The sequence below is a fragment of the Canis lupus genome, chromosome 15 (assembly GCF_011100685.1).
Source record: "Canis lupus familiaris isolate Mischka breed German Shepherd chromosome 15, alternate assembly UU_Cfam_GSD_1.0, whole genome shotgun sequence".
NCBI lineage: Eukaryota > Metazoa > Chordata > Mammalia > Carnivora > Canidae > Canis > Canis lupus.
Window position 1 is genome coordinate 62229969 of NC_049236.1, and position 12726 is coordinate 62242694.

General features: G+C 57.3%; 1 protein-coding gene across 2 annotated transcripts in view; it reads left to right on the forward strand.

Moving 5' to 3' along the window:
• Positions 1-1942: 1942 nt before the first annotated feature.
• Positions 1943-12726, forward strand: part of TLL1 (tolloid like 1) — a 194536-nt gene continuing 183752 nt past the window's right edge. For both annotated transcript variants that reach the window (XM_038559153.1, XM_038559154.1), the window contains exon 1: positions 1943-2124. In XM_038559153.1, coding sequence (XP_038415081.1) covers positions 1956-2124 — 169 coding nt within the window. In that variant the 5' untranslated portion in view covers positions 1943-1955. The remainder of the gene's footprint in view (positions 2125-12726) is intronic.

Consider the following 12726-nt stretch of genomic DNA (forward strand, 5'->3'; position numbering starts at 1 on the left):
CAGTCCCCCGCTAAGGTGACAGTTCAAGATGCAGCTGCAAGAGGCCAGGCTCCCAGTCACCAGCCGGGGGAGGAGGAGGCGTCCTCTCACCTATTTTGGAAACGACTTGCAGATGTGGGGAAACCGCCGAATCGCTCCCACCGGGGGTTTTGCAGAGATTTCCTCTGGGTTTCTTTCCTTTTTCCTCCCCCCTCCTCGATTCGATCTCCCGCAACCTGTGTTTGTCTCGCGTCTGCCGGGCCGCCCCGCGGTCTACCTCGCGCTCCCGCCGCCCGCGTCTACGCGCCCCGCTCCGGAGTGAGGCGGCGGGCAGGGCGCCGGGGCTGCCGCCTCCCTTCCTGCGCCCACGTGAGCCGCCGCGAGCGCCAGCCCCGCAGCCGGGCCCCGCGCTTCCTGCCGCTGCGACCTGCGCCCGCCGCGCCGCGCTCTCTGCGCTTTCTCTCTTTTCCTTTCCTTTTTTGCTTTTTGTCTGTTAAATCGCAGTTTTGGGGATGTTCGTTCTCAGCAGAAAGTTTGCTGGTTGGGGGACTCGGAGCGCGGTGTACCGCTCCCCCCCCGCCCCCAGTCCCGCGGCCCCGCCGCTCTGCTCCCCTCTCCCCTCCCCGCCCCAGGGCGGCCCGCCGCGCTGCACCCCCCACCCCGCCCCCCCGCCCCCCAGGTCGGCCCGCCGCGCTGCACCCCTGCCCCCCGCGACCCCAGGTCGGCCCGCCCGCTCTGCTCCCCTCTCCCCTCCCCGCCCCAGGTCTGCCCGCCGCGCTGCACCCCCCCCCCCGCCCCCCCCGCCCCCCAGGTCGGCCCGCCGCGCTGCACCCCTGCCCCCCTCGACCCCCAGGTCGGCCCGGCCGCGCTGCACCCCCCCACACCCCGGGTCGCCCGGCCGCTCTGCTCCCCTCTCCCCTCCCCGCCCCAGGGCGGCCCGCCGCGCTGCACCCCCCACCCCGTCCCCCCTGCCCCGCAGGTCGGCCCGCCGCGCTGCACCCCTGCCTCCCGCGACTCCAGGTCAGCCCGGCCGCGCTGCAGCCCCCCACCCCCCGGGTGGCCCGCCTGCTCTGCTCCCCTCTCCCCTCCCCGCCCCAGGGCGGCCCCGCGGCTCTGCCCTCCCTGCCCCCCGCCCCCGGGTTGGTCGGGCCGCGCTGACCCCCCAGGTCGGCCGGGGCTGCACGGGGTGGGGGAGGGGAGGCTGCGGTCGGCCCCGGCCCCGCGCCCCGCGCCCCGCGCCCCGGCCCCCGCCCCGGCCCCGGCCCCGGCCCGCCCGGGCCTCCCCGCACCGCCGCTCCGCTCGCTCGTGGGCGCCGCCGCGGCCGCGGTGCGTGTTTATCTCGGCGGGTCGCAGCCGGAGGCGTCGGCGCGCGTTTGTTTGTGGAAGGCGCTCGGGAGGCGGCGGAGCTGCGGCCCGGATCCTGACCCTGATTGTATGAATAAGTAAGCAGGATGCGAGTGATTGGGTTAGATGCTGCGAAGATTTTTTTTTTTTTTTTTTCAAGTTAGGAAGAGGGTGAAAAGACAGCCGGGGGGGGCGGCGGCGCATCCCCAACCCTCGCGCTTCTCCGCTCCCCGCCAGTCGCTGTGCCGGCGGCCGAGGCTCCCGAGTCCCGCGCCCCCCCCCCCCCCCCGGCCCTCTCGGCGGCGAGGCGCGGATGTGCAGACCGGACTCGCCCTCCCCGGGCGGCGGCGGCGGCGGCGGCGGCGGCGGCGGGCGCGGGGGGCGCGGGAGCCCGGCCTTCGGGGGCCGCTGAGCCCGCGGGGACTTCGGCCGCCGGCGGGGCGAGCTGCGCGCGGGGGCGCCCGCTCCCCGGAGCCGCCCGCCCCCTCCCGCCGCCGCACCTGCCCCCCCCCCCGGGGCCCTCCCGCCGGCCGGCGGCGCCCGCATGTGTCGGGACACCTGAGCCGCCGCGGGTCGCCCAGGCCGCCGGGAGGCGCGCAGCCCCGGGCCCACCTGCCGCGGCGGGAGCAGGATGGGGCTGGCGGCGCTCGCCCCGGGGATGCTCGTGTGGCTGCTCGCCTCGGGGATGCTGCTCCCCGGGGAGCCCCGGGCGCGCGCCGGCCTCGCCTCCGAGGACGCTTCGGACGGGAACGAGGGCGACGGAGCGGACGCCATCGACTACAGGGACCCCTGCAAGGCCGGTGAGTGGCCCCGGGCCGCGGCGGGACCTCACCTGCGCCCCCCGCCCCGCTCCTCCGCTGCCCGCCCCGGGCGCCCGCGGCCCCCACTTTGGGCCGCACGTCCGGGGCGCTCGGGTCCCCGCCTCCCCCGCTCCGGGCCGGGGGCTGCGCGCGTCTGCGGGGCGCCTCCTCGCCCCGTCCCGGGCGCCCCCAGCCCCGGCTGCCGGCGCCCCCCGAAGCGGGCGGGACGGAGCCCTCGGGGCCGCGCGGGGGCCAGGCGGAGGGGGCGCCCGGACCGCCCCGGAGCTCCCACGGCGGGGGCGACCACGTGCGTCGGCCCGTCCGAACGACGCCCCGAAATAAAGAAGACCCCAGAAGCCCGCACGCGTGCGAGTGGTCACCGCGTTCAGACTCGTGCCCTCGCTCCGTGCACGCCCCGGGGATGCGCTGCGGCCGAGCCCGAGCCCAGCCCGGCGCCCCGGGACCGTCTCCGTCCCGCTCGGGGGCGCCCCCGCAATCCCCCCGGGTCGCAGCCGCGCGGGTCCCGGGTCCGAGGGCGAGGGCTCCGGGGTCCCAGGGCGGGGGTCCCGGGTCCCAGGGCGGGGGCTCCGGGTCCGAGGATGGGAGTCCCGGGGTCCCAAGGCGGGGGTCTCGGGGTCCGAGGATGGGGGTCCTGGGTCCGAGGATGGGGGTCTCGGGGTCCGAGGGCGGGGGTCTCGGGGTCGAGGATGGGGGTCACGGGTCCGAGGTCCCGGGTCCGGGGGCGGGGTCGCGGGGTCCGGGGGCGGGGTCCTGGGTCCAAGGGCGGGGTCGCGGGGTCCGGGGCCGGGGGTCCCGGGGTCCGAGGGCGGGAGCTCCGGGGTCCCAGGGCGGGGGTCCCGGGTCCCAGGGCGGGGGCTCCGGGTCCGAGGATGGGAGTCCCGGGGTCCCAAGGCGGGGGTCTCGGGGTCCGAGGATGGGGGTCTCGGGGTCCGAGGGCGGGGGCTCCGGGGTCCGGGGCAGGGGTCCCGGGGGTCCGAGGGCGGGAGCTCCGGGGTCCCAGGGCGGGGGTCCCGGGTCCCAGGGCGGGGGCTCCGGGTCCGAGGATGGGAGTCCCGGGGTCCCAAGGCGGGGGTCTCGGGGTCCGAGGATGGGGGTCCTGGGTCCGAGGGCGGGGTCTCGGGGCCCGAGGGCGGGGGCTCCGGGGTCCGGGGCCAGGGGTCCCGGGGGTCCGAGGGCGGGAGCTCCGGGGTCCCAGGGCGGGGGTCCCGGGTCCCAGGGCGGGGGCTCCGGGTCCGAGGATGGGAGTCCCGAGGTCCCAAGGCGGGGGTCTGGGGGTCCGAGGATGGGGGTCTCGGGGTCCGAGGATGGGGGTCCTGGGTCCGAGGGCGTGGTCTCGGGGTCCGAGGGCGGGGGCTCCGGGTCCGAGGGTGGGGTCCCGGGTCCGAGGGCGGGGGTCTCGGGGTCGAGGATGGGGGTCACGGGTCCGAGGTTCCGGGTCCGGGGGCGGGGTCGCGGGGTCCGGGGGCGGGGTCCTGGGTCCGAGGGCGGGGGCTCCGGGTCCCAGGGCGGGGGGTCCGGGTCCGGGGTCCCGGGGGTCCGAGGGCGGGAGCTCCGGGGTCCCAGGGCGGGGTTCCCGGGTCCCAGGGCAGGGGCTCCGGGTCCGAGGATGGGAGTCCCGGGGTCCCAGGGTCCCAAGGCGGGGGTCTCGGGGTCCGAGGATGGGGGTCCCGGGTCCGAGGGCGGGGGCTCCGGGTCAGAGGGTGGGGTCCCGGGTCCGAGGTCCCGGGTCCGGAGGCGGGGTCTCGGGGTCCGGGGGCGGGGGCTCCGGGGTCCGAGGGCGGGCGCTCTGGGGTCCGAGGGCGGGGGTCTCGGGGTCCGAGGGCGGGGGTTCCGGGGGTCCGAGGGCGGGGGCTCCGGGGGTCCGGGTCCGGGGGCGGGGGTCCCGGGGTCCAAGGGCGGGGGCTCCGGGTCCGAGGGCGGGGGCTCCGGGTCCGAGGGCGGGGGTCCCGGGGTCGAGGATGGGGATCCCCGGTCCGAGCTCCCGGGTCCGGGGGCGGGGTCCCGGGTCCGAGGGCGGGGGCTCCGGGTGGGGGGGTGTCCCGGGGGTCCGAGGGCGGGGGCTCAGCGGCGGCCTGGGAGGGAGGGCGCGCCGGTCCCGCGGGGGTGGGGGTGGGGTGGGGTCGGGGGGCGGGGGCGGAGGCGGGGGCGGGGGGGCGGTCCCAGGTGCCCCTGCCTCGGCGAGGCTGGCCTTGGCCGGAGCTGCCCGTCCGTGGGTCCGTCCGTCCGAGCGTCCGCCCGCGGGTGGGCCGTTCTGGGTCCGAGGGAGGAGGCTGTGCGCGGCGAGGGGCGCGGCGGGCCCCGGACGGGCGGGGCGGACCCCTGGTGCTCCCCGGGGCGCAGCTCGGAACCGCCCGGAGCCGCCCCCGCCCTGCTCTCCTTCGCAGGTGCCCGTCGCCCCGGCCCCTCCGTCCGTCCCAGCGCAGGTCTGTCGGGCTCCCCCGTGGATGGTCGCGGCAGGCGCCGCCCTGCTGGGTGGGTGACCACCGTCACTCCCGAACATACTTTTTTTTCCTTCGAAAAAGGACTTTTGAATCGGGTTTGCGACTGGGTGAAGATCGTAGACGTCCCTGTTTTAGCTGAAGGAGAGATGAAGTGTTATTTCTAAAGAGCGTCTAGGAAAACGTCTGATGCTCTGTTGTGGGAAAGATTCAACTGGCTATCCATGTTAAAAAAAAAAAAAACCCACAAAAACTCCAATGCATATGTATCCATTGGCCTGATGGCAGGAATATAATATAGTTTTCTATACAGATTCAACAGAAGTTCATGCCTTTTAAAAATCATTCATTTCAAATATGAACATAAGAAGTCTCCAAAATTAGTACTATTTTCAGAAATGATGTTGTTTAGGTTTACCTTGTGTTAGAAGTTGTCTAGGGTAACGTCGTAGACATAATTGTTTCCTTTTTTCTATTTAAGAATGTTTTCAATTTTAAGATTTAAGTGGTTGCGCCATGTGTATTGAACTTCGCCTCAAGCATAAATGTTTATTATCCTCAGCAAATAAACATCTAGGGCAAGAAAAAGACCTTCAGGAGCATTTACTTTAGTTTTTCCTTTATTTTAGAAGATAACTGTTGAAGATAAAACAACAAAAACAACTTTAAAAGTGGATTATTACTCAAAACTTATTTCTTCCCTATCGTTGAGTGCAAGAATATACCTACCTGTGTATGTGTGTATATTTATATGTGTAATGAAAGAGAACTAAGAATGGCCCAAGTGGAAGGCTGAGAAGTATATCCAAAATCTGAGATCACTTTTTAAATGACCAACCCTGCTTTTTAAATTAAGTGACACGAAAGGTTTTAATTTCCCATCTTGGCTAAAGAGTGGCAAAATCTTTTTCTTTTTCTTTTTTTCCCTTTTGGTGGCCTCCCTTTTGGCACTGTTTAAGACGAGTAAAAGTTGTAATAACAGGAAAAAAAAAAAAACTAAATAGCACATTGAAATCCCAGATAAGAGTCCAAAAAAGGTCACTAAAATAAGAAAGTTGAGGATAGATAAGTGAAAGAAGGCCACAGGAAAGCAAGAGAGGGTGCTCTCCAGATTCTGGGGCACCTTTGATCTGCCCTTTCGAAAGAGCTAGAGTGGAGGGCGAGGGCCATAAAATAAAGTGTCCTTTCTGAACTTCTCCAACAAGATCCTGCTTTTTCTCAAGCTATGCAGTGGCTCGGTGTCATAACGACTGGCATCGCTTTATAGTCCCAAAAGCGCTTGGAAGTACATTATTCAGCTCAACAATTTGTTAATCTTCCCATTACGCAGGTAGGAAAGCAGATGCTCCATGAGCTCAAATGGTTGTTAAGATTATCCAGAGCTTGATGTGGTGTCTTCTGGCTGTAAAACCTGGCACGTAGATAGACAGACAGACAAATAATTACACTGCATTCTCAGCCAGCCTTTTGGAGGACTTCCTTGAAAAACAAACAATAGAAATTTAATCTGGTTTACCTAGAGTCTAGACTAAAAGAAGTGCAGTTACTTTCACATCTGATAAGCGTGAAATGACTAAGAATATGGTTTCATCTTTTCCAAACCCAGTTACAGTATAAAGTCTTTGAGGGCAGAGGTCATGCCCGATTTTTAATGTTTATCACGGGGATAGATTACCACTGCTGATATCTAGTAAGTTCTCAGTTCCTTTTCGATATCTATAGACTATACATATTGATCTTCATCCCTTAGCTACAGACTTCTGTTCTAACCAGTAATGTTACCCGAGGAGAAATCGTCTTCATATCGCTCGTTAAAAATTGTGCCCTTTTTAATGTATCTGTGAAACGGTGTAGTTTTTATACCCACGAGAACTCCGATGATTTCAGGTTCGTGAAACCAGTGGACAAAGAGGAAGCCTTGTGTGAACTGAACATTCACTTAGAAAGACATTTTGGTGTAAGTGACAGTAGGTAAGTTAGTGCAGTGCAGCTTCAGGTCTATTTCTATAGCCAAGTCCATTGGGACGGAATATAGGTAATTAATCTCTCTCTCTGTATATATATATATATAGATAAACACAAAGACGCAGCTAATTCAGAGGGATCTCTGATTGTCTTTCTTCAGCACAGTACATAGTCATCTGAGTTTGCAGTCTTACTGTCTAGTTCAGAAGGTTCCTGAGGGACACGGGGGAGCTGATGCTGCAGGAGGCCATTCCAGAACAGAGAGAGGCAGAGGTATCCTGTTTCAGTGTTGTCCTGTTCCAATAGGTGTTAATCAGAGTATTAATAGCTGTGAAGAGCCTGGGCAGATTCGGTGTGTGGCTTAATCTCTCAGGTTCGTCTAGAAATTACCTGGACAGACAGAGACCCGAGAGACCGACTCTGTATCAGGAAAGCTCAGGGCAATTGAAAATATAACATGCAGTAAAAGGGATGAAAGAATTTGATAGTTTGAATGACGGGTAAACGTAAACCGTTTGTTCAGAAGCTTGTCCTTATCCTCTTTGGATAAGCGTGAACACCCTGAAAGAAGAAGAAGGAAAAAAAGGCTTTCTATCTTGAATCTTCTGAGTAAATGACTCCTTTCCTTGGAAAAACTCCAAACATGATTAAAGGTCAGTGACTTGCAAGGTTAAATTAGCCTTTAGAGTGGCGTATGCGAGCCTGTTTACCTAGAAACCGGGTTTGGGCGTCCTCAAGGAGTCTTCTTGCTGCTGTTCTTTAAGATCAGCCTCCCGGGGCCCTCGTACACGAATTCTTGGGGTGCTCTTCCTAAGTTTATAAGCTCTTGGAAAGATCGCCCCTTCGTTCAGTCCTCGGTGCCGGGCTCCCCAGCTCCGCGGTCAGCCTCCTAAGTATGACATTTCAGAATTTGATGTCCAACCCTGTGTCGACTTTATTCTTTCTTAGTATTAAATATTGAAGCATGTATTTCTTGGTCAGCACCTCCGTCAGTTGCCAAACCCTCATGTTAAAAAATGCATTTCATGGAGTGGCTTCTCTTTACCAGCCTCTTTTCTTTTGGTTTTCAGGCCTCAGATCTTGTTTTTTCTTTTTCCCTTTTTTTTTTTTTTCCCATCCCTCCTGTTTCTGATGCCAATTCAGAAGTGGCCAAAATATGGTTCTTGCAAAAGGAATGGACAGACATTACATTCTATGTACTTGGATTCTCTTCATCCTTTGCCAGTAGTGATTCTGTAGCCTTCGTCGTGAGGGTCCCCGTCCAATTTTGGCCCATAAATGGCCATTCCTGTCACTAGGTATGGATTAGATAGACTTTTTTTTTCTCTTAAATATATTCCCATAGAGTAAACCGTTTTTGAAGCTCCTTTTTGTTTGTTTCTTTACATCTCGTCTCCTGAGGTCTTCCCATGTTCTTGCCTCTGAGGAAGGTACCGTCACTTGCAAGTTCAACGTGTAGTTGGAATCCCTCCTCGGAGGCACCTCGGGTAATTGTTAATGGAATCTTTATGATTTCTGATTCAGACCTACTGAATTAGAGTCCCGCCTTCTCTGTTTAGGCCTCCTTAGTCTATGGTGGAACAGTTAAAAGGGGGTAGGAGCCTTGCAAAGGCTTTTTGAGAAACTTAGCATGTACTTGCACACGTTTCCTCTTGCCGTCACGATGGCTCACTTTTTTACGAAAGCCTAATGTGTGCCGTGTGTGGTCTCTTCTGCAAAACCATATTGTCTTCCCCTGTGGTATTTGTAAGGACCCTATTTTTGTACATCTTAGCAGCTTCCCCTGATTTAAAATTTAATCTCACTTGCCTCTAGTTACCATCCCGTTCTTTGTAAACCTTAAGAATATTAGTCACATTATGATCCCTTAGGCCTCTTCACCAGCGGGTATATTGGACAGAGGTTAGCCCTTAAATGTTTCTAGAACTCAGATGGATGGTATCAAGTGCTAGGGATCGACCAGCATTATTTCTTTTCTTTTTAGAATATTATCTATTAGTTCTTATTAGTACCTTAGACCCATCTGCTTAGAATATTTAAAACTAGGACCTCCCTAAGCTTTTCTAAGAATGCTTGGAAAAGATAGAGGCCAATAATCCATTTAAAATGAGGCCTTACACATCCTGCTGGGACCATCTGGTGTCTGGGGAGGTGGGGGAGGGGGACCATGCTGCTCCCCTGAACTGGAGGAAAGCCCCCTGCAGCATCTCGAGCCCGTAGCTAGGCCTGGGCCAGGCCGAGGCTCAGGTGCCCGGCAAAGTTTCTGGGGATGTAGGGCATCCTCTACTGGGGGAACTTTGAGGCCTCTTACAGTTCTTTCCTAGTCCAAGATCTGGACTTAATCCTGGACCGATCCTCCCTAAATGATGGAGTGAAGAGTCCTCCCCCCAGCCCTGGATCCAGTAGAATGATTTAGCAATATGGCTTTAGTGGTTTATTTCCTTTAGTTATCTAGTGAATAATGATGCTTGGGGAGGAACATTAAAAAAATTATAGCCTTAAAGCTACGGAATGAACTGCACAGAATGTGTTCTTTCCCAGAAAGCAGGAGGGAGAGAATCCCTTGCTTATTTATTTAGTTCTTGCCATTGTCAGCCCTGAAAATGGGATATTGACGATTAGATTCTGAGACTTTGTGGGTTGGCTGATGGAAGGCTTGTGCTGTCAGCTCTTTGCAAAACGTGTGCTAATCCTGTCAAGCCGTTTGAAAGAGCTGACTATATACTTGTATTAAGAAGTATTGCACATTAGGTGTTAATTGAAATCCAGAAAGTGAACCAAGGAGGCGTTCGCTGGTCTTACTCAGCTCTTCTCTTGCAACTTATATTTATAGTTTGAGCTAAACTATTTGCCGTGGACCATATTTAAAAAACAGCAACAACAACAACAAAAGCACAGCTTTCTTAATGATGAGAGCCCTTTAAAAAGTTGAAACCGTGCTTGAAGGAGGCCTGAAGTGTTTGCACGTGTATTATTTTCCCCAAACAAAATCTAACGTTGTGTATTAGTGAGCTACTCAAAGCATTTACCTAAATGTTTAAAAAAAGACACCCCGACAGTGTTTAGCGCGCTACACCGTTCTACAAGCCGCAGTTGCACGGGCACCGAGTCACAGAGCCTGCACGTGTTGTGGGCATTTGCTGCCTTCCCCGGGTTGTGAACTTCCAGTGGGGGCCGTTAGCTCGTGTGTTGGGGGAGGCGGGGGTGGGGGGGGTGTAGGAGGGTCGGCCAGCTGCTTCTTTCCTTACGTTTCCCATCTGTGCTACTCGGGTGGGACCGCCGGGCCCCCGGGTGCCCCGGCCCGGTGGGCCATCTCCTTTGGCCATGAGTGGACTTGAGGTGCTCCCGGGGTGGTGTCTGTTGTTGAGCAGCGTTGGGAAGCCCCGTGGCCTCGGTTCCGTGGAGCGGCCCATGGGAAGGACGGGGCTCTGTTCCTCGGGGCTCCTGGTTCTGACCCCGAGCACCTAGCAGATGGGGCTTTGCGACGTTCTGTGCTACCCCTCACGTTGGACGTTGGACTTTTGAAATGCCCCAAGGAAGAACATCCTGCTGCACTAGAAAACAGCCGCGTGGAGAACTTTCTAGAGAACGAGCCCATATACCTGGTAGATCCAGGCATGGCCTCTGTGACTCCTGTCACAGTAGCGTAGTTCACAGTTTCACGTTAAGCCTCTTCAGCGGTCGCCTGCCTTGGCCTGTGTCCGTGAGCGAAGGTGACAGTTCCCCTTCTGGGGCACACGGGGACGCGGGGCGGGACGGCTCGGCCGCAGGCCGTGGTGACAGTCGCCGAGTGATCAGAACTTGAACCCAGGGGCCGTATGTCAGGTGCTGGCTCTTGGCCCCCCTCCACGGGCTCCCCGGCCAGCCCCGGTGTATTAGGGCTGGCGATACCGGGGGCGCCCGGGGGCTCGGTGCTTGAGGTGGGGCAGCTGCCCCCCGCCCAGGGCCTGACCCCGGTCCCGGGATCGAGTCCTGCATCAGGCTTCCCCCGGGGAGCCTGCTTCTCCCCCTGCCTGCGTCCCTGCTTCTATCTCTGGGTCTCTCATGAATAATAATAAAAAAAATGACCTGCAGTTGAGGTGGTGGCGCCTGTGGCACGGGCGTCCAGCTGTCGCGCAGGTGCTCCCTGTAGGGAGAAGCGTGTTGCCATCGACGGCTCGCGCTGTCACCTGCCTGCTGCACGGTCGGAGGAAGCCGGGGCACCTCGGGCGGGGCCTGGTCCCTGTCCCGAGTGTTCTCCAAGTGGGGCCGGTTGCAGACGAGATGCCCGGAGGGGTGTGGGCCCCGTAAGGAGGCACAGGATCCATCTGAGCAGAGTCCGCGCCGCGCTGGATCTGAGCGGGGCCCGTCCTTAGAGCCCCGTTCTTGGCACAGGCGCTGATGTGTTGTGTGGCAGGCGTTAACCTGTGTCACACTGGAGACTTGCTGTGTGAGTGTCCGTCAGTGCGTGACTCGGGCCCCTGAGTGAGAAGCACGTCCTGGCAAATGCAGGCCATTCAGGAAAGTGCTTTGCTGTGTACGTTATGTGCGGGGATGATGTGTGAATGCCTTTGAGAAAACAAATATGCTGAGACAAGGCTCTTTTTTAAAATTTTTTTTATTTTCATTTTTATTTATTTTTTATTTTTTTTGAGACAAGGATCTTAAAGAACTTCATCTTCTCAATCCTAACTTGCCTGAAAACCCAAAGGTCAAAAGCTTGAAAGCTTCGCGGGGATCATAGGGGTAACTAGACTCCTCGGATCTGCCCTGTGGTTTCCTAAGACTAGGAAGTCTGGCATGTTCGAAATATATACTTTATGTGATATTTACTAAATTACAATTTCTTTGAAGAAAGCCTGCTACTTTGAGCAAATTATCATGTGTTCTAGGAGGAAGAGTTCCTTCTTGTATTTTTTCTCAAACAAATGCGTAAGAACAGAATCTGGTAAAACAGGCTTCCTTTCTTGTTCTCTTCTTTTCTAAACCTAAGAACCGAGGGGACTTTTTTTTTTTTTTTTCTTTTAGATACACATTTTAGTCCCAGGGGAAGAATGGCATCTCTCTGGACCTGGGTAGACTGCGGCCTACAGGCAGTGACCAGGGGAGGAATAATTAGGATTTGCCATTTGGAATGGGTAATGGATGTCGCGACCTAAACCAGGAGTTGGTGTGGAATCATGTTTCTGGGGGGAAAGAGATTTGTGAGATTTGTCGGGTCAACTAATGACCAAGAGTCAAACACAGAAAAAACGATATTGATGATAAGATACGTCTCCAGGGTGTCCAGGATTAAAAAGAATTTACAATAAGGGTAGATTTCTAGTGTATGTAATGGTGGAAGGGGCTTCATACACAACACTGTGTGTATCATTAAAAAGTGCTCTGTAAAGTATCTTATCTCTCTTTTTTTTAATTTTTAAAAATTAATTAATTTATTTATTTATGATAGTCATAGAGAGAGAGAGAGAGAGAGAGAGGCAGAGACACAGGCAGAGGGAGAAGCAGGCTCCATGCACCGGGAGCCCGACGTGGGATTCGATCCCGGGTCTCCAGGATTGCGCCCTGGGCCGAAGGCAGGCGCTAAACTGCTGAGCCACCCGAGGATCCCCAAGTATCTTATTTCTATATTGAATGGTAGCTGTGGCTTCGTGTTTTAGGATAACTTACTCTAGGTCACCCAGTGATACAAACAGAATCTGAATCCAGAACTCTGGATTCCGTGTGTTGCCATGCTGCTGCTTCTCTCTCCCTCCCTCTCTCGCTCTTTTGGATGGGGATATTTTTGAAACTTGGGGTTGGTTTCAAAGATTATTTTTTAATATTTCAGCGAAACATAATAGTGCATCTGTTAAAAACTTGGCATCTAGAGCGAGATGGGTGTGGCTTCTAATATCAGACCCATCCTATGGTAGTTGTGGCTTTTTGCAACCTCCACAATACTTCGGTTTTCTGATCCGTAAAATGGAGATGCTGTTATGATCCTCATGGTGTTATTACAAGACCTAAATAAATGTTAGGTAAAGACCACTCTGTCTGGAACATAGTAAACACTGTATAATTTTAACTCGTCGTGCCAAAAATGTAGAGGAGGTGGAGGATTTCTTTTTTAATTGCAGCTACTTATTTGTGGGAAGATGATCTTTATCAAAACACTTGTAGATGGAGTTCTTTTTTCTTGTCATATATAAAAATGCTT